This window comes from Brassica napus, chromosome C6, assembly GCF_020379485.1.
Source record: "Brassica napus cultivar Da-Ae chromosome C6, Da-Ae, whole genome shotgun sequence".
Classification (NCBI taxonomy): Eukaryota; Viridiplantae; Streptophyta; class Magnoliopsida; order Brassicales; family Brassicaceae; genus Brassica; species Brassica napus.
Genome location: NC_063449.1, coordinates 23,429,143 through 23,450,297, shown reverse-complemented (window position 1 = coordinate 23,450,297; position 21,155 = coordinate 23,429,143). Strand labels below are relative to the sequence as shown.

Here is a 21,155-nt window from a genome sequence, read left to right as displayed (position 1 = left end):
GGACCCAAATCATTCCAAAAATCGAACCAGAACAGAGCTGTATTCCCATCACGAATGTCGCAGCGGAGGTAGTGCTGAAGCTGTTGTCTCAAATCTAGCATACTTCGAACAGTTCTCGAGAACCTCGGCGAGTCATTTACAAGCCAAATGCTTCTCCCACCAAATCTATTACTTTGCAGCCAGGGGACCCATAAAGACCCAGAGGCCGTGAAGAAGAGCCAGACCCTCTTCAATCTGAAGACCATCTCGAAATATTCAAGCTTTCTAAGACCAAGACCACCCTCCTTCTTAGGTTTACATATATCTGCCCAGGATACACGTGCTCCCGCCGCAGAAAAAGTGTTATTCTTCCACAAAAAACAAGAGCAGAGAGAATCAATTTTAGCATAAAACCATTTGGGAAGAACAAAAATCGAACTCCAGAAGTTGACCATTCCATAAATGACCGAAGATATCATCTGAACCTTTCTAGCAAACGACAGAAACTTAACCGTCCAGGAATGGAGTTTAGAAGTTATACGGTCCAAAAAGGTTGCAAAGTAGCAGCGGAGATCCTCTTGGGACTTAATGGGAGACCTAAGTATCTTGTTGGGAACTCACCACGCTTGAAACCTGAGAGATCAGTAAGGACAAATGCTTGGATATCTGTGTAGCCTCCATAAAAAATCTCAGATTTTGATTCATTAGTATCTAACCCTGACCAATCCTTGAAGTTAAGCATTACACCCTGTATACCCGCCGTAGACTCAGATGAGCCATCAGAAAAAACCAGTAGATCATCCGCAAACAGAAGATGGGTAAGCTTAGGCGATGCACAGAGTGGGTGAAGCTTAAAAGCACCATCAGCCTCAGCCTTGTTCAGCAAAAGAGATAGTACTTCCATCAGCATAATGAACAAGTAAGGAGAAATAGAATTGCCTTGACGGAGGCCCTTCCTACCCTCAAAGAACCCCGCTAATTCCCCATTAATGGAAACAGAAAAGCGTGGAGAGGAGATACACTCAGTGACCCAAGTGATAAACATAGGAGGGAACTGCTGTGCTTGCAAGACCTTTATCACAAAGTCCCAACATACAGTATCAAATGCCTTGCGGATATCTATTTTCAGCATAGCGCTCTTGAGACAAGAGGATTTGTTAAAATCCTTGATGAGTTCAGTTGCTAACAAAACGTTCTCCCCAAGGCTGCGTCCTTTCAAGAAAGCTGCCTGATTTGGACTTACACACTTCGACAAGATAGGCTTTAGGCGATTTGCGATGATCTTCGAAATGAGCTTGTAGACAATGTTACAACAGCTTATGGGTCTGTAGTCACCCAGCGAGCAAGCCTGAGGCTTCTTAGGAATTAAAGAAATAGCTGTAGTATTCATGTCCTTGAGCAAACGTCCATTCCTAAAAAACTCACAGACTGCCTTGATGATATCCCCGCCCACAGTATCCCAAGATGCACGAATAAACTCAACCGAAAAGCCATCTGGTCCCGGGCTTTTATTCAGTGGCATAGAGAATAAAGTTGCTTTAACTTCAGCTGCAGTAACCTCACGCTTTAAGTAATTCTGTTGAAGCTCGGAGCAACGAAAAGGTAGAAGATTTCGAAGCTCATCCTCAGTAGCCGGAGAGAGGGGTAGATCAGTTGACCCGAGGATCCCTTGAAAATAATCTGCAGCATGCCCTTTAATATCCTCCATTCCATAAAGCAAATTATCATTGACATCTTTGAGGAAATGAATGTGATTTCTTGAGGCATGATTAGAGACCACACGATGATAAAACGGAGTGTTGCGATCTCCAAGACTGGCCCATCTAACTCTTGATCACTCATTGGAAAATGAGTGATAATAGAGAATTAAAATTAACTCAAGAACATACGTAGGGTTTAATCTAGTATAATTGTAATATTTTATTAGAGAAAATGAGTGATAATAGAGAATTAAAATTAAATTAGTCTATCACGTGGATGAGTTAAGAAGCATGGTATTATTACTTTTTCGGTTCGTGTTCTTAAAATGTGTTTGTTTGTTTTTTATGTCTTATGTAAACTGTTGACCCAAATTGATACTTAATGTAGGCATTAAAAAAAAACAAATGCGCATCCGCGAAATATGAAGAAGTATCATATGTGTGGTCGATACATCACATGCGCAATTAATAAAACTGCAACATCGTTGTCTTTGTATATTAACCAGTCCATCTAAATGGCAGCCCAGCCTATAGTTTGCTGTCCTATTGTAGATTCATCATGTTAACTTATTATACCTCATATTATTCTTAAGCTTTGCAGTAACTTTATGAAATTTCAATAGTTAGAACATAAATATCGCTGGTTTTTAAATGAGGTTTTTGAACTGTTTGTGGGTCCCACTGACGCGTGGATCCCACAAAAATTTTAAAAAACAGTATCCAAAATCACGAAATAAGGATCGATTTTTGGGAAGTTTTTGCACTGTTTACGGATTCCACCGACACGTGGTGGCCCGCGATTAGTTTTTTTATTTTTTTTTTTTTTTTTTAGAAAACAGAAAGAAAAAAAAAATTCTTAAGGAACCCTTTTGAGGTTTTACCGATAATGATGGTCTTAACTATGCATATGCACTCAAGACCCAAGCGAAATCAATGTTTGTGTTACGTGACCAACAAATTAAGTAATAGGATACGTAGAAAAACCATGTGCAATCTTTTGAACAAGTCCTAATGTTACATACGTAAGCAAGAAGAATGGTTCAAAAGTCCTAACTTTATTTAACCAAAACAGTATATATCTGTATATTGGCAAAGATTCGACCAAAGTAAAAAAGAAATAAAATGGAGATCACATGTAGTTTTCCTCACAAGCTTTTCAACCTCACTCTTCTTCTTTGGGTATCACATCTTCAGGCTACTGATCAGTCTTTCACAAATTTCATATTTGGAGACTCACTGGTAGATGTTGGAAACAACAATTATCTCTTCACATTGTCAAAAGCTGATTCTTCTCCCTACGGCATCGACTTCGGACCTTCTAATGGCCAACCCACCGGAAGATTCACTAATGGTCGGACCATTTCTGATATTGTAGGTAGGCCTGGGACGGATCGGTTATCCGGACAATTTTAAGGTATCCGGATCCAGATTCTTATCCGGCGGATCCATAATTTAACTATCTTTATCCGGATCTGGGGTTCTCAGACATCCGGGTGTCGGATATCCTTCTAAAAATTGCAATATCCGGCAGATATCCAGATCCGGATTTGGATCCTTAAAATAAATAAAAAATAATATTAATATATATATAAAATATTAACAATAATTTAAAAAATATATATATAATGTCATTAGTTATTTCTATGTATAATATTACAAAATTTACATAAAATTTATATATACTATTATAAAAATGAAAATATATTAAATAAAATTAATTTTTATATATAGATATTACTATTTTTGAAATATTTATTAATAAAACTTACGGATCCGGATATCCGGACTTAAAAATTAAGATATCGGATCCGGATCCGGCTTTGACGAATCCAACATTTTACTATCCGGATCCGGATTCGGTCCCTCCGGATATCCGGATTTTCGGATCGGATCCGGATCGAATTTCGGATCGAATCCGGATCTCGGATTAAAGTCTCAGGCCTAATTGTAGGTATGTCTCTATATTAATTCATTAATATTTTATCTATGTTTTAAATGAATTAACAAAAATACTCTTTTTATATTAATTTAAAAATATTGAATTGATTATTGAACTTATGTTATATGTGGCATTTTTATGCTAGTTTAAAGTGGAAATAAATTATACTTCTTCTGGTTCATACTCCCTCCGTTTCATTTTACTTGTCGTTCTAGACTTCGACACACAGATTAATAAAACATTTAAGTTTATCTATTTACTAGATAAAAACATCATTACCAATACACCTAACTAGATTTCAACCAATAGAAAAATAGATTTGAATAAAAAATCAATAAATTTTGCATTGAAATCATAAAACGACACTAATCTTGAAACGAAAATTTTGCTCTAAAACGACATCTAATTCGAAACGGATGGAGTATTAAGTGTCACTTTAGATTTGTGCATACAGATTAAAAAATATTTAATTTTGCATATTTTCTATATAAAAATATCATTACTCATATACCTAACCATATTTCAACCAATAGAAAAATAAACTGGAAAATAAAGTTAATAAATTCTGCATTGAAATGCTAAAACGACACTTATTTTGCAACAAAATTTTTTTTTAAGGAATACTCTGATATTTACAATCATAAAACGACAATATTTTCTTTCTTTTTTTGGATAACAACATAATCTTTCTTAAGCAAAATATTTATAGTAAAACAACATTTATTGTGAAACTGGAGAAAATATTAAAAAATAGTTAGTACATTGATTAGATATAAATGTGATGTAAAGGTTAGGTAGAACAATTTAATATAACAGAACCCTCGTAGTTTACAAACACACTTAAAAGTCAATAATTGATAGATAAGTTGACTCGTTTTATAGCATGTAAAGTGAGCATCGAATACTTAGACCGACGAATTGAAAACGGTAGTAATGTAGAAGTGTGTAACGTCGGAGGATTAAAAAAGGCTAATTCCATAAATGCGACTAACATTCATTCATGGAGTACTAACTTATTACAATATGCTTTTGAAGTGGTTGTCTCTTGAATCACTTAACGTTGGCTTTTGAAAATTTGAAAATTTAGATGATGCTAAGAACATCTCCAAAAACAAAATCTATTTTGAAGTTTCCAAAACTCTATATTTGAAGTTTAAAGGTATTCTTCTCCAAAAACAAAACTTCAAACTCAACTTCAAAACTATTTGTATTTTATAATATGATCCTTATATTTGTCATAACTAATTTGAATTTATAAAACTTTTGTAAATAATTAGCACATATTACAACAATATTAATTAATAAAATATTCTATTAAAATATAAATTTTTTAATAAAATAATTTAATCAATATTAAACTTCAAACAAAATACCATATTATTTCATAAAATGATTTTCGTAATGCATATATAATCTATTAGTGTATTTCGAAGTAAAAATGACTCTCCTCATTTTTACTTTATAGATTACGAGCTAAAATTTGTCAAAATCGGGTGATATTGATACTTGTAAATACATTATATCTGAACAAGAAAATAAAAGAGAAACATAAAATATTGCTAAAAAACTAATTTCTTTGCGATGATATTAATACTCGTGAATATATTCGATATGAATAAGAAATATTTGTACGAAAAAGACATCAAAAACAACAACAACAACCATCTTCATTTACACGAAAAAATTGGAAAATATTTAAAATTTTTGAAGGTTCCGGATCAAACTTACCTGACTATTAGTGTTGTTATAATATTTAAATTTGTGTAATAATTCTGTCTTCGTGTAATTCTTAAAAAAAATTTTGTTAAGTTTCTTTTGTATATTATTGTTGTCTAAATCTAGTTTAAAATTTTTTATATCTTATTTTAAATTTTTATTTAGTTTTATGTATAAAATTGAAATTCTGTAAACAAATTTAAAATATTATGAGATATAATTTTTTTAAGAATTAAAACAATAAACAAGAAAATATTTATGAATCATAAAGGTGATGGGTGATTGTAGGGACTAAAATGTAAATAAAAATATGAAACTTCAAATTTGAAGTTTTTAGTCAAAACTTCAAATTAAAAACTTCAAATTTGAAGTTTTGAAATTTATTTTCGGAGAGTAAAAAACTTCATATTTGAAGTTATAGGTTATTTTTTGGAGATGCTGTAATAAATCTGCAACTAATTGTCTTACGTACACGTACACGTGCACGTGCTAATCACTGATTTTTTTTTTTAACAGGTGAAGCCTTGGGAGCAAAATCAGCACCAACTCCTTATCTTGAACCAAACACTGAGGTTAACACAATTCACAGTGGGATCAATTATGCTTCTGGTTCGGCCGGAATCTTTGACGACACCGGTCTTTTGTTCGTAAGCTCCCCATATACAGTAGTTCAAATGTCGTTTTAAAGTGTCGAGTTATAATCCATAATAAATACAATACTATTATTTAATACTCAATTTACATAGAAAATAACAGACATAATATGTAACTATAGATATAGTGACTGTTGAGAACATCAAACTTTTTGGTTTCTGACAGATAGGGAGGGTTCCGTTGAGAGAACAAGTGAGTTATTTTGAGAAAAGTAGAGACTATATGGTAAGAATGATTGGTGAAAATGGTACGAAAGAGATGTTGAAGAAGTCAATGTTCACAATCACAATTGGGTCCAATGATATATTAAATTACATCCAACCATCTATACCTTTCTTCTCTCAAGACAAGCTTCCCATTGGTGTCTTACAAGACTCCATGGTCTTTCATTTAACCACACACCTTAAGGTAGTAAAAGATAGTACTTTGTGTAGATACATAATGCATGAAGTGTCAAGCAATTATTATGGAATTATTGTCTTCTGTTACCACTTGCGTCTACTAGTTAATTCGTAGTAAAGTTATATAAAGAATTCAATGGTGTCAGACCAAAATTTTCTGTTTGCGTGAAGTTTAAAATATTTTTACTTATTCTAGTTTTTACAAATATTTTTGTCAACTTGAAAAACCAAATGCAGAACGCCACGATCTAAGTCATATTAACTGTGCCAAGTCCCGTGTGTTCGCAGCGTTTGCATGAATTAGGAGCAAGAAAGTTCGTGGTGGTCGGAGTGGGACCACTCGGTTGCATACCATTTGCTCGTGCCTTGAACTTGATACCAGCTGGAAAATGCTCTGACCAAGTCAACCAAATCGTCCGTGGCTATAACATGAAGCTTAGACATTCTCTCAGGACACTGAATAATGAGTTAGGATATCACAACCCTACATTTGTCTACGCCAACTCTTACGACCTCTTCTTGAAACTGGTTTTGAACTATCGTCAATTTGGTAAGACTTTAGTTGTCTAGTAACGAAATGTTTTTGTTTTATTAAGACTCCTACTGAAATGTTTTGGTTTGGAAGGGTTAGAGAACGCGGACAAGCCTTGTTGTGGGGGCTACTTCCCACCCTTTACTTGCTTCAAGGGACCGAACCAGAACTCAAGCGAAGCGGCCTGTGAGGAGCGGTCAAAGTTTGTGTTTTGGGACGCGTACCACCCAACCGAAGCTGCCAATCTCATCGTTGCGAAAGCACTTCTTGATGGGGACCAAACTGTGGCTACACCTTTTAACATTCGTCACCTTAACCATCTTTAATCATTAATGTAAAATCTTTTTGTGTAATTCATAACCATATAAATAAACTTGGGCCTGACCAGTTGAAACGCATCGGTTGCGGTTGCGGCCGCGGAAATTTGCAGATGCGGGTGGTTGCGGTTTCTAGTGGTTTTAAGAGATTTATACGACTGGTTATGCGGTTAGAAATTTGGTGCGTTTGCGAAATACTTATGACTAGTTACTAAATGCAGCAGCGGCTAAATAATAAATTAATAGTATTTACATTTTATATAATTATAAAAATATCAAAAATCCTAATATTATAATAAATATAAAAATTATATTAGAAAGTTATAGTTTTAAAATTTTAAATATTATAGAAAATATTTTAATTTTAAAATTTTATAATATTAATTAAAATATAATAGATATATTTTAGTATTTTTATAATTTCAATTTAAAATTTTTTATTGAATATTATTATTTTTGTATTTATATTGTTTAAAAAAAATTATTCTCCCGCAAACACAAACGCTAGCTGAAACCAACTTTTGAATTTATGAGGTTTAGAACGGCTTGAGTGATTGTTGCAAAACGCCAACAACCGCAAACACTAGCTGGAACCAACTTTTGAATTTATGAGGTTTAGAACGGTTTGAGTGATTGTTGCAAGACGCCAACAACTGCTACCAACCAACCGCAAAGCTGCGTTTGCGGGTGGTAGCGGGGAAACTAGTCTTCCCCTCAATCACATCAATAAGCCATTATTTTCTTAGGAAACGTAACAACAAGAGATATACTACTCTTTTTTTTTTTTTTTGAACAACGAGATATACTACTCTCCTGATAGATTCTAAAGCTTAATGAAGACCGTTCATTACAAACTAAACTGATAGAAAGCGAAACTTAGACCAAATAACCGGACTGTTAACGACCGAAGTAAACTCAATACATCAGAGTTACCAGCTGAATGAATCTTTAGATTTGCCAATTTTGGTTTTGTATGAATTCTCTATTTCTTCCTGCAGGCAATTCATTAAACATATCAATATCACTCTTCCAACAGATGCATCAAAGCCTTTCTGAATATTTTTGGATATAATCATGGGGGAGAATTTAGATAAATGAGGGATCTACCTTGCACGATTTTAGTAAGGGTCCTAGGAATGAAGATCTAAAGAACTTGATTGATTTCCCAAGTAAGCTTGAATCTGTATCTGGCAGGTGTTAAAAAATACAACAGAAGTTATTTATGCTAGCTAGTAAAGGCTAATCCGAACAGTGATTGTAATTAAGAACGTACCATCATCATCATCATCCACACCCATTTTGGAGCCTCCTGAGTTGATTTCTTCTATTAGCTGTCATTCATAAAACGAAATGAAATATCTTTGTTAATTGTGATGATCCAATTCAGTATCCGCACCTCTTTAACGTATCATATTTTGTCTAATATTTTAGTACCTGTGAAAGTGTTGGAACTGCCAATGGATCAAACTCGTCGCAGTTATTTGGGTCGATAGGAACGCATACACGACCTGAAAATTCACAAGACATTTCTTCTTTAAGGTATATGTAACATGACTCTATGTATCAATTGGTGTGATTAACATAATATATTCAAGAATCAAACGGGAGGGACCTGTTTTTGGATGGACACAGAAAGGTGCTTTAAGCAAATGGTTCATTTGTTTTGAGACCTGTAATTAAACAAGTAACCATTACAACTTCAACTTTAACTTGTCAGTTGCTATACATGTAGGAACTCTCATCTCATAAATATCAGGGAGGCTTAATAAAACTGAAGCATATATTATAACAAACCTCCAAATCAATTCGAGGATACGTAAAGGTGAAGACTATCTCTTCTACGCACATACGCAGTGTTGGAGCCTGAAACATTGGATACCAGATGGAAGATAATGAACAGATATAGGGGGATTCAAGTTCATTGAGCGAAATACAAGTAAACATTTCACAACAGCAATACAAACCTTGTGTTTCTTAGATTGGAGGGTGTTTTTAAGCTGCTCCCACCTAACAAGGCTGATGGCTTCTTCTGATAGAGATGATCTATTAGCAGATTTCTCCCATTTTTCTCTCAGCTCTGATTGAATATCTGTCATGACCATTCTGGTAAGTCACCAAAATGAGGCTAGGGCCACCACGTGTAAGCTGACAAAGATACATCATGACACTTTCCGTACCTTCATATGAAATCATCTCAAGTATCTTGTCATACTTGTCTTTGGTAGAGAATATACTTTGATTTGCTTGCAACTCACCCTCAAAGAAACCCTTGAGGAAATCCACATACGATCTCCTGTAAAAAAGGGCCCGGATGAAATTAGAAAGGATATTGAAACCAGAAAGGTGTGATGGAGGAGGAGGAACACTTACGCAAGGAAGGGATGAAGAGAATAACCCATAAGAGCGACTTTTCTTGCATTGTTCTCATTTCCCTGTTGTAACATTAAAAAACAGTAATTAAACTTTAAAAGAGAATTTCACAAAAACAAAACCAGCAATTTAGATAGATCTTGAGAAAGCAACCTTATAAACACGGAAGTATTCAGCAACTGCTGACCTTTGTTCATTAGTCATCCTGCAGGATTTGATAATGTGAAGAAACTGATTCATAACAAATGAGCAAGAGCGTTCAGTAGATGTTGTTTTCACCTGCGAGCTTTAGGATCACAAACCCAACAGTGAACTCCACGGCGTCCACTGAAGACCCAGAGAATGTGTTTGAAACCAAAATCCTCTGCAAATTGGCAAAGCCCAAATAAATTTTTTTTAAAAATGAGTTGCCAGATGTTCGTCCAATACATACAGTGTTCCACATTGCCAAACACCATCAGTGAAGTTCTAAACAATTGAATAGGGTATAGAAAGATAGCAAGCTCATAGGAGATGGAAAAATCTCAGGAACAATAAACAAATGGAAGTTGTATCATCTATATATATGATACCTTTGAGGGAAGTATGAATGACTTTGATAGCAACAGTCATCAAAGGCCAACATTTGGAGCAAACATCGGCTCCAGAGCAACAGTATCTAACGTCGTCATAATCCGTTATATCCTGAGAAAAAACACACAATACAATTCGAGTCAAAATACAAAAGAATAAACATCAAAAAACAAGAAAATTTCTTTAGAGAAGAAAATTGAAAACTGACGATATCAAAGACCAACTCCCTCTCCACTGGAGTAAACACATTGGTACCAGTTTGAGAATAGGCATGCCTCTTGTCAGGCTGCAAGAGAAAAAGAAAACTCAAATAAAAAATGGTTTCTAAAAGCACACAGCTGATGAAGAATAAGAAGAAGAAGAGGGGGCTCACATCAACGCTATAGACAGCGCCAATATCAATCTTGTAAGGAAAACAGGATTTGATAGCGTGTTCCAAAGCTGAAGCAGACTTGAAGGACTTGTAGCGCAGATAAACATCGTTCTCGAGGGTAAAAGAGAACTCTCTTCGCCCAAAGTAGTATTCATCGCAACCAGGATGTTTCCCATCTATTACAGCCAGCATCAGCATGGTGTTATTATTAGTATTAGTATGGCTTTCAAGTAAGTGTAAGAGAAAGAAAGCACAAAGCACATACCGTGTCCGTAAGAAAGCCATTTGTGAATATCATTGTAAGGAAATAGATTTCCTGCATTCAAATAATTAAATAAGCATTACTTGAGAGCGATCAGATTTTGCGAAGAAGATCATTGCAAACTTGCCGTAGTAAATTCGGAGGTAATGAACATTGAAGAATTCTTCTGGTTTTGAGTTGGTGAATTGTGGTGCATCGATCATCGTATCATCTCCTCTGCTTCCAGTCTCCTCTCTCGCCATCTTTCCCAATTTTTCCAAGTAGAGAGATTCACAGAAACAGAGCACAGAACGCTTACCAAGTGGCGGGAAAGAGGAGACGAATTAGGGCACATTTGGCGGGACAATTTATAATGGGCTTTGAACATTTGGGCCCATTTATTATTATTAAATCTTATATATTAAAACCCGAAGATTCGAAAACCATTTTAGGAAAGGTAGGTCAAAACCGTAATTTAGCTGTCTTCTCTGCTTTCCTCTTTGGCATTGCTCTCCCAGCAGATTTCTTGGTGGAGTCAGTTAATGGCGTTTCTCTAAGATCAGATTCCTTCGAACTCTTTCTCCCGTTTTACTCTTTTTTCTCCTTCACTCTCTACACACACAAGGGCGGCTTCACTGTCTCATTAGTAGAACCACAGCAATGGGAATCTCTCGACTTCCGATCTCTGTTTTCGTATTCTTTTTGCTCTCCGCTCGCCATCTCTCCCTCGGAGATCCCATCACTTGCTCCGGGATAGTTCCGATGAAGCACAGGAGCCAGATGCTGTCGATTTCTGACTTTGGCGCTGTCGGTGACGGCACCACCTTGAACACCAATGCCTTCAACGCCGCCATTGATCGGATACGAAACGCCAGCAGTAGCGAGGGAACGCTTCTGTACGTGCCTCGCGGCGTTTATTTGACTCAGAGCTTCAACCTTACCAGTCACATGACTCTTTACCTCGCCGACGGTGCAGTCATCAAAGCCCTTCAGGTGATTGATTCAGATCGAAATGTTTGCTTTTAGGCTTTGGATTATATGATGTGATGATTTTGAACAGTGGAAATGTCTGTCTGTGATTGCATTTGAGATTCATATCACCATCGAATGCATTATATATGCAGATGTTTTGATATTTGTAGATCGAAGATTGAGTTTAAGTAAATTGCAATTTTGAAACTATTTATCATACACATCCTAATGCTTGTTTTGATTGATTGTTCAGGATACGGAGAAATGGCCTTTGATTGACCCTTTGCCTTCTTATGGCAGAGGAAGGGAGCGCCCTGGATCAAGGTATATTAGCTTTATCCATGGAGACGGACTCACCGATGTTGTTATTACAGGTTTGTGTCCGAGTTTACTTTGTATCATCCTGCAATCAGATTATCTTTTTGTGTTAATGCGTTTTGCTTAGGCAAAAATGGGACCATTGACGGTGCTGGAGAACCTTGGTGGAACATGTGGACACATGGAACTTTAAAATTCACCAGACCGGGTCTCATCGAATTCAAGAATTCAACTGACATCCTCATCTCTCATGTTGTTCTTAAGAACTCCCCTTTCTGGACTCTCCATCCTGTTTACTGCAGGTTCTCTTCTCTCACTTAAAAAAAAAGCATCTCTTGAAATCACTAATTAGCAGCATCTCTCTTTTCTCACAGTGGTGTTGTAATTCATCACGTTACCATCCTCGCTCCAACTGATTCCCCAAACACCGATGGGATTGATCCAGGTCCCCATTCCACTTAATTTACATCTGTTTACGTTTCAAATCATCAACTTGTGTGCTCACTCATTGCTACAGATTCGAGCTCTAACATGTGTATAGAAGACTCCTACATATCCACTGGCGACGACCTTGTTGCAGTGAAGAGCGGTTGGGACGAGTATGGCATTGCGTACAACCGTCCAAGCCGTGACATCACCATCCGACGCATCACAGGATCTTCCCCATTTGCCGGAATAGCCATCGGAAGCGAAACCTCTGGTGGAATCCAGAATGTCACGGTCGAGAACATCACTTTGTACAATTCTGGAATCGGCGTTCATATCAAGACAAACATTGGCCGAGGAGGAAGCATCCAGGGCATCACAGTCTCGGGGATTCACCTGGAGAAAGTTCGGACCGGGATTAAGATCTCTGGCGACACAGGAGATCACCCGGATGATAAATTCAACACATCGGCTCTCCCTGTCGTACAAGGCATAACGATCAAGAACGTCTGGGGAATCAAAGTCGAGCGTGCTGGCATGGTTCAGGGATTGAAAGATGCACCTTTCACCAACCTCTGCTTCTCCAATGTTACATTCACAGGAACAAAAGGTTCTCCGATATGGAAATGCTCAGATGTAGTTGGAGCCGCCGAGAAAGTCAACCCCACAGCTTGCCCTGAGCTGACATCAACCTCCCAACAAGGCCGTTACTGCGGAAACCAAGCATAATATGTACTCCAAAAGCCTAATGTAATTTAAGTTATTCTTCGTCTGCTTCTGCAATCAGTTTAATTTAATTGAACTATAGGATTAAGCTTTTACAGAATCACATATTATACTACAAAATCAGCTTCATCTCATATGGAAGCTGTCAGAGAAAAAAGACATAGCCCGTATATAAGAGGGGCTTTACTTTATTGTATCTTTACTAGATTTAAAGGACAAACTAGAGTCTTCTTCTTGTTCAGACCAAATGGTTTAGAAACTTGCGAATCTTTGTCCTGAACACACTCTCTCTTTCACCTTCTCCTTCTTCTTTGCGCTTCATCAAAGTCACAGTAATCTTCATGCTGGAGCCATCCTCCTCCTCCTCCTCGAGATGGTGCTTTGTCTCCTCCACCGCGATGGGACCGACAAACATCTTGATCGCCGGAATATCCACGACTATGCTGTCTAACGAAGGATCTGGACCTGTCGTCTTTTCTTCTTCACCGGAGATGATCATGTCGTTGCCGTAAGGGATCTGGAGGCCTCGTCCAAACATCCCGTGTCGACGGTGGTGGCACGGACGGCGGTTGAAAGTCAAGGGACGCCTAGGGAAGTGACGATTGATCGGATGGAAATTCATTAAATTGACCGGTACAGTGATCTCATCGGAAGATGTTAGTTCGGGTCCAGATGATCCAGATTCGGGAAAGGTTGTTGGGTTTGTAGTAAACGGGTCGGATTCGGCAGATAAAGTGTTATGGCTATCGGCGATGATTTCATTTTCGGGCTTGGAGGCAACGACGGAGAGAGCCAACGTGCATAAGAGAATGGTGACGGTAACGGCGAGCTTGGCCATTGTTGAAATTATGCAAAAGTCTATAATGGTAATAATATCTTTTATTAATTGCGTGTGGAGATGGTTTATAGACTTATGAACGGTGTTACTATCATTTGAAGTTTTCTTCGGGACCCATTTTCGTGGAAATTATTTTCTAAAACTGACATATCGATAAAAATAGTTTTTTTCCTTGGTTGGTTTAGAATCCCGAAATAATTATGAACCAAACTATAATATTCCTTTCATTAGTGATCTATCTAATATATTTTTTTTGCCAGCATCTATCTTACAAAATTTTACCTTTTCCACAAAAATTATGTTAACTTTATTTATTTAATTTTTGGTAATTTTTTAAAAACATCATTTATTTTAAATAAACAATAAAAAATTTATTCCTCTCCATATTTGTAGCCTTTTGGGCCTATATATTTGTTGGCCCAATTATAACTCTCTCAAACAGACGCTTAATTGCGCGCGAAAATTAAATGATTTTCCCCATTCTTTAGGGCTTCTGAGATTTCCAGCAGGTTTCATCATCAATGGAAGCTTCAAATAAAAGAAGAAAGGAAACTGAAGAGTTATGTTTCGGTGATGAAGAATCAGAGATTTCATCTTATTCCTCGCCGGTAGTCATATTTGCTCACGGTGCCGGAGCTCCCTCTTCGTCCGACTGGATGATTCGGTACGCGTTTGTGTACTTCTTTGGACACACAGAATTGTCTGAATTTTTCTTCTCTTTTGGCTTAGATGGAAGGATAAGCTAAAGAAGAGCTTATCAGCCGTTGAAGTTATCACATTTGATTACCCTTGTCAGTGAAAATTCTATAATTTTTTATATATAATATTTGTGTTCTTGAATCTTGATAGAAACTTAGGTGTGAATTTTGAAATTTCTGGGTAGATATTGCTGGAGGTAAGAGAAGGGTTCCTCCAAAAGCTGAAAAACTCGTTCAATTTCATTTAGATCTTGTCAAAGAAACTGCTGCTAAGTTCCCTGGTCATCCTTTGATATTGGCAGGTAAATCAATGGGTTCTAGGTATATCTCCTTCGCTCTCATACTCTGTTCTGTTACAAACCCTTTTTTTTTATGTTGAATGTGATTTTATCGTTTGCAGAGTAAGCTGCATGGTAGCCGCGGATGAAGATATTCCAGTTTCAGCTGTAATATGCTTGGGATATCCACTTAAGGTTATGTTTCTGCATTTCTTTTTCTCCTCTAATCTGATTGATAAGTGGAAGGGAGATCTTTACATCGTTTTGTTTAATCTTTAGGGCACGAAAGGTGCAATTAGAGATGAGACGTTGTTGGAAATGGGAATCCCTGTGATGTTTGTGCAGGTATCTTTTATATGCATATTAAGTTTTACATAACTACTCTCCAGGGTTTGTACATGATTATTGCTAATGGCTATATGGATTGTCGTCAATGGTATTTTTTCTTTGTATCAAAAAGGGTAGCAAAGATCCTAAGTGTCCACTGGATAAGCTCCAAGCTGTTTGCAACAAAATGAAAGCTTTGACTGAGCTGCATGTCATCGATGGTGGAGATCACTCCTTCAAGACTGGGAAGAAGCACCTTGAAGCAAAGGGTTTGACACAAGATCTAGTTGAAGATGTCGCTCTGCAAGCAATTGCAGCTTTTGTCTCCAAATCTCTTGCTTTCTGAAAAGTCATAATAGTAACCGCTTTACAGATTTGTAAACCAAGCAATTTTTCCAACTCAAGATCTTTTTCTTACAATAGATGCATCGTTTGACTAATTTCCTATCAGGTAAACAACTTTAAAACAGATAACAGAAAAGAATGAAGAGTTCTGTGTCAATGAATGTTGCGTATTTGGTCAAGATCTAGTATTTACTTACGTTTGTCCCCTTATTTTTTAACAGAACAGATACCTGCAAGCGTTTCTGTTGTGCAATGTTAATTATTGACTTGATGGAACCACATAAATAAATAAATAACTTCTGAAGTGCTGATAGACTGACTACATTTGGTTGGTCATGCCCAGTACATTAGCTTCTTAATTCCAACTAATTGGCTAATGTAATGCCATCAGTTTATTAGTGCGGTTATGATTTGTGAGGTGTCCTTAATTCAGCAACACGCTTGGCTTATTTCTCTTCTCTCTGTATCTTGGTTTGCGACACCAAACTCATTTCTTTTCTCTTCTTTTTTTGAAAGAAACACTCAGCCTCCATTACAGATGGAATGCCAACGTTAGCATGGAAGTCTTCTTTACGTGGCGCCTCATGGTGTGTATTTGACTTTAAGAGTTTCGACCTTAGGAGTAATATAACATGACTCTTTTCCTCACCGTTACCAAAGCCGTCCAGGTAATGATTACTGACAGAGAAATCACATCTTTGCTTGAAATTAAATCCTCTTGAGATACTTGATTCACTAATTATGTGGTTCTGGATCCTTTGCCGTGAGCGCCCTGGACGAAGGTATATTGGCTTTTATTCATAAAGACGGACACAGTTGATGTTACAAGATTGTAAACAGAGCTGGGAATTTGAATCATTATCGGCTCGCCCCGTTTGACATGCCCGCGGCATGGGTTGAGTGATTTGAAAAAAAATGATTTGCGGGTGCAGGTCGAGTGTTTTCTAAGAGGACGGGTCAGCCAAATTTTAACTGTGGATACCAGCTAACTCGCAAAAAAAAAGAAAATTTTAATAAAAACTACTTTTAAGAAAATTAAAAAAAATTATTTCATTTTAATTATAAATAGATTTTATTATTATTTCTATTAATAAAAATATTTTAAATAATAATTTTATTATATGTGGGTCTAGCAGTTTAAGCGGGGCGGTGCATGTTTTATACATTTTTTGCGAGTCAAACGAGTCAAATTTTATGAATAAAAAAAATCACTCAACCTGCGGATTAGCAGGTCAAAAGGGACGGGTATGACAAAAGGGACGGGTATGACCCGCAACCCAACACTAATTGTAAATCATTTTTAGAGTAAACTATTGAAGCGAAAAAAGTACTAGCTAAATTGCACCCGAGTAATTCCAATCAAGCTGAAAATATATAAGTTGAAGTACAGTAACTTTTGTCTTTTTGTGAATTTATAGAGTAAATTTGTTCTCCCTATTTTTAGAGTAAAAGTTTACTCCAGTTCATTTATTTCTCTTCACACCCATTTTACACCAAATTTTTTACTCCCAATTATTCTATTTTTACCGATCTCACTCTGTGTATCAGGTTAAATGTCCAAGTGTATATCAGGTTACGGAACCCATTTCGTGTATCTGTAGTTGTACTGACGGATCCTTTTGGCCTTAACTATCCCAAAAATAATCAGATATATCTATTTGTGTGCAATGATGGTGATTAACAAGCACCGACAATAAACAGAACTATCTGCTGAAGTTGATGATGATCTGAATATTAAACAAAACAAGAGCAGTTAAATTAAGAATATCTGAAACATATTTGTAACACCAATTGTCTTCCCATCATTTAATGTTTTAAATTTCTTTTTCTTAAACAGATCTTTTACCAGTAAAAATAATACTACATACTATAGTTTGACTTTACGTTTGTGCATATATTTTACTTTTTATAAATGTATAACTTTGATATTATCATAAATTTTTTAAATATGATTACATTCTAGTTATATATATATATTGTATACTTCTATAATCTTATTTTTAGGCTTCTTACTCAATATTATTAAGGGAGAATTGCCAAGTGTGACTCAAAACTTGGAGTCAAACCCAAAACAATACTCCAACTTGGGTCAAAGGCAAAAGTAACCTAAAAGGCTATTGAAATTACAACTATCCCCTTGTGACCAAACAAAAAAACGGAATTTTTTTTACGTTTCTACCCCTCGCAAGTCGTCTGTTTAGACGACTTGAAAATAAGTCGTCCAGACGACTTAACTGAAAGTCGTCTGGACAGTTAGTCTTAAACATAATTTAAAAATTTTGTAAAAAATATTTTGATAAGTGAAAAATGGGAATTATGTAATTAACATATGTCTTAGGAGGTATAAATTAAGATATAACAAATTTCAATTGTTTTCAGCATAGATGAGTGAAAGTAGTGAGTCATGATATTCTTTAGTTTATGTTTCATCAACATATGTTGTAGTATTGTATGTGTTCTTAGGGTTAGATTTTGGAAAGCATTAAAACCGTTTTTGAAAATTTTTAAAATTACTTATGCGTGTTCATTTCTGTGTATAGTAAACACTATTTAAGTATAATTTGATTTTATAACGTGGTTAGTTAGTTAATCTAGTCATTTTAGTTTAGGGGTTCATTTTAGGGTCTAGGACGACTTAATATTTTGTCGTCTGAAAACAGACGACTAAATATTAAGTCGTCTGTTGTACATTATCAGCCAGAATAAGTCGTCTAAACCGGACCAAACCTTAAAGTTTACCAATGTACTTTTAAAGCTAACCGGATTATTTACCCAATATATAAGGTGATTTTTTTTTTTTTTGTTTCATTTTTCGCGAAATTCAGAAACCCTAACAGTTCTCTCTCAAAGGCGATTTCGAATTCCCACGATTTCCGAACAAACCATCGTTCTCAACGTCGGCTATCTATCTCACTTCATTCTCACCGTTGTCGCCGCAGCTTCTTCTAACCCTAGCGCCGCCGATTCCTCTAAACCCTAGCGCCGCCGATTCCTCTAAACCCTAGCGCCGCCGCTTCCACTATTTCCGAACAAACCGTCGCCCTCGCCACCGTGGTCACCAACGTTCTCACCGCCGCTTCCTCTAAACACTAGCGCCGCCGCTTCTTCTAAACCCTAGCGCCGCCGCTTCTTCTCTGTAAACCTTAGCGCCGTTTCTCTGTAAACCCTAACGCCGCTAAGTCATCAATCTCGAGGAAAAGATGAACATAAAACGTTGTCTCTATCAATTTACTCATTCTCACCGTTTCACGTTTATTTTTTCAGATCTATAACCGCAATGACGAGTACTCCAACTCCTTCTGCGACTAATCAGGTCCGCTTTGTACTGGAAGACTTGTAAGTAATTTAAGTCGTCTGGAAAGTCTTCCAACTGGACGACTTAGTAGATGACTTAAATATAAGTCGTCCATTTGGAAGACTTTCCAGACGACTTAATTATAAGTCGTCTACTAAGTCGTCTGGACTTATATTGTTGTCTTTGATTATTTTGCAGACAAAAAGGATGGATATTCCAGAACTCCCCCGTAGGTTATACACATCAGGGGAAGAGCCAGAAGCCCACAATAGCATTTCGTATCATACGGATAACAGCAAGTTGCATACTGCTCTTAGGAAAGCTCTTACTGATGACGAATTTGAAGAGTTCAAGGAGTCGAGTTTGGGAGTTTTCATCAAGTTCAAGGAGCAGGGATTTGGTTGGGCTTCAAGGCTGGTTCACTACATGCTCAGTTTCAAGCTGGACATTAAGAAGAAGTATGAGATGTGGTCTCTCGTTGGTCCAGAACCTTTGAGGTTTTCACTGTTAGAGTTTGAAAACCTCACTGGTCTAAACTGCGAGTACATCGAGGACCTTGAGACACCAAAATGTGACGTTACCCAAGAGATGGTTTCTTTCTGGGGGATGCTGGGAGTTCATCTGGAAGCTGGGCCAACTACTGATCAGATAATAGCAGCACTGAAGAGATGCGGGGATTGGTCCAGGGAAGATCGCAAGCGGCTCGCGTACCTCTCCATCTTCACTGGATTCATTGAAGGGAGAAAGTTTTCAACCGCTACACGATCTACTCTGGCAAGGCTAGTGATGGATTTAGAACGGTTTGAGAATTATCCATGGGGGAGAGTCGCGTTTAAGGTGCTGATGGACTCTTTGTGGAACAAAGAAATTACTGGCTGTTACACCGTGGATGGGTTTATACAAGTTCTTCAGGTCTAGGCGTACACAGCTATGCCGGAATTGGGTGCTAGTATTGGTGGTCCCAGAGCAGACAGTCCGTCTCCACCGATACTGGCTTACGAGGGCAGCAGAGGCCGCAGATCAATGAAAGCTGCTATCTTGAGTCAGGTATTTACTTCAATCCAAAAGACTGCGCAGACGACTTATAAGTCGTCTGGAAGGTCGTCCAGCTGGACGACTTATCGGACGACTTAATTAAGTCGTCTGGAAAGTCTTCCCAGCTGGACGACTTATCGGACGACTTAATTAAGTCGTCTGGAAAGTCTTCCCAGCTGGACGACTTATCGGATGACTTAATTAAGTCGTCTGGAAAGTCTTCCAGCTGGACGACTTATTATAAGTCGTCTGTTTGTAGACGACTTATAATTAAGTCGTCTATTTAGTATTTTTTTTCAAATATCTAACTCGATTCTTCTATTTACTGCAGACCCGCGTGATCAACTTTGTTGAGAAGGACATTAGTGAAATGTGGCCAAAATGGGACTCTGGTGTTGAGGACATGCCCGCGGAGAACATCATTAAAGTCATGTATGAGCGGAGACCGTGGAAGTGGACCATGGATTGCTGGGAAGTCACTGGTACTAAGGTCAATACAAAACCTAAGGTTGTGACTCCATCGAAGAAAGCCAAAGAGATGGTTGTGTTGGAGGAGGAGGAGGAGGAGGAGGAAGACAATCCAAGACCTCGGAAGAAAGCTCGTAAAGAGGCTCCTAAAGTGGCTAGTGAAGAGGCTAGAGAAGAGGCTAGAGGGGTGACCAGAGAGGAGTTGGAAATTATGTTCAAGGGCGTAGCTGACTGCATGAAAAAGGGTTTAAGAAGTGCATGAGGGAGTTTAGGAAGTTTTCCGATAGATTGGAAGCTGTGGAGAAGAAGGTTGGTGTCACCAATCAGGCTACCCCTCCACCTCTAACCAATCAGGCTACTCCTCAAGATAAACAGCCTACCCCTCTTGCCAAAGAAACCGGGGGTAGAAACAAACAGGCTACCCCTCATGCCAATGAAACCGTGGTTAGTAACCAGCCTCCTCCTCATCAAACCAAACAGCAGCCTCCTTCTCCTCAAAAGAAACAGCCTCCTCCTCCTCCTCAAAAGAAACAGCCTCCTCCTCCTCAAAAGAAACAGCCTCCTCAAATCAAAGAGGTTAGTATCAAATCCAGGGTTAACTAGTTGTCCAGACGACTGTAAAAGTTGTCTGGAC

General features: G+C 37.3%; 5 protein-coding genes across 6 annotated transcripts; 3 read left to right on the top strand and 2 right to left on the bottom strand.

Moving 5' to 3' along the window:
- Positions 1–2,788: 2,788 nt before the first annotated feature.
- LOC106364393 (GDSL esterase/lipase At5g41890) lies at positions 2,789–7,317 on the top strand. The gene is made up of 5 exons (XM_013803980.3): positions 2,789–3,054; positions 5,851–5,981; positions 6,154–6,396; positions 6,678–6,939; positions 7,015–7,317. Exons 1-5 carry the CDS (start codon positions 2,802–2,804, stop codon positions 7,245–7,247), a joined length of 1,122 nt encoding a protein of 373 aa, XP_013659434.1. The 5' UTR covers positions 2,789–2,801; the 3' UTR covers positions 7,248–7,317.
- Positions 7,318–7,892: 575 nt separating this feature from the next.
- Positions 7,893–11,217, bottom strand: LOC111213659 (DNA primase small subunit-like). 2 transcript variants are annotated; one of them, XM_048761015.1, is made up of 16 exons: positions 10,944–11,217; positions 10,820–10,870; positions 10,555–10,730; positions 10,390–10,467; positions 10,181–10,292; positions 9,888–9,972; positions 9,762–9,813; positions 9,609–9,670; positions 9,416–9,531; positions 9,203–9,327; positions 9,033–9,101; positions 8,851–8,908; positions 8,673–8,746; positions 8,512–8,569; positions 8,346–8,419; positions 7,893–8,230 (listed from the first exon to the last, which is right to left on the bottom strand). In XM_048761015.1, exons 1-16 carry the CDS (start codon positions 11,056–11,058, stop codon positions 8,168–8,170), a joined length of 1,368 nt encoding a protein of 455 aa, XP_048616972.1. In that variant the 5' UTR covers positions 11,059–11,217; the 3' UTR covers positions 7,893–8,167. The 2 variants fall into 2 exon arrangements, with proteins under 2 accessions (XP_048616972.1, XP_048616971.1); XM_048761014.1 differs by having other exon boundaries at positions 8,346–8,425; positions 10,944–11,210.
- A 33-nt stretch (positions 11,218–11,250) lies between these two features.
- Positions 11,251–13,478, top strand: LOC106366733 (probable polygalacturonase). Its single transcript, XM_013806396.3, has 5 exons — positions 11,251–11,788; positions 12,021–12,141; positions 12,213–12,387; positions 12,460–12,530; positions 12,603–13,478. Exons 1-5 carry the CDS (start codon positions 11,456–11,458, stop codon positions 13,238–13,240), a joined length of 1,338 nt encoding a protein of 445 aa, XP_013661850.2. The 5' UTR covers positions 11,251–11,455; the 3' UTR covers positions 13,241–13,478.
- On the bottom strand, positions 13,299–14,141 carry LOC106366735. The gene has a single exon (XM_013806398.3). It carries the CDS (start codon positions 14,073–14,075, stop codon positions 13,476–13,478), a length of 600 nt encoding a protein of 199 aa, XP_013661852.2. The 5' UTR covers positions 14,076–14,141; the 3' UTR covers positions 13,299–13,475.
- Positions 13,865–15,902, top strand: LOC111213657 (KAT8 regulatory NSL complex subunit 3). Its single transcript, XM_022715460.2, has 7 exons — positions 13,865–14,103; positions 14,564–14,739; positions 14,805–14,866; positions 14,959–15,094; positions 15,174–15,246; positions 15,331–15,396; positions 15,512–15,902. Exons 2-7 carry the CDS (start codon positions 14,597–14,599, stop codon positions 15,722–15,724), a joined length of 693 nt encoding a protein of 230 aa, XP_022571181.1. The 5' UTR covers positions 13,865–14,103; positions 14,564–14,596; the 3' UTR covers positions 15,725–15,902.
- The last annotated feature ends 5,253 nt before the right edge of the window (positions 15,903–21,155 follow it).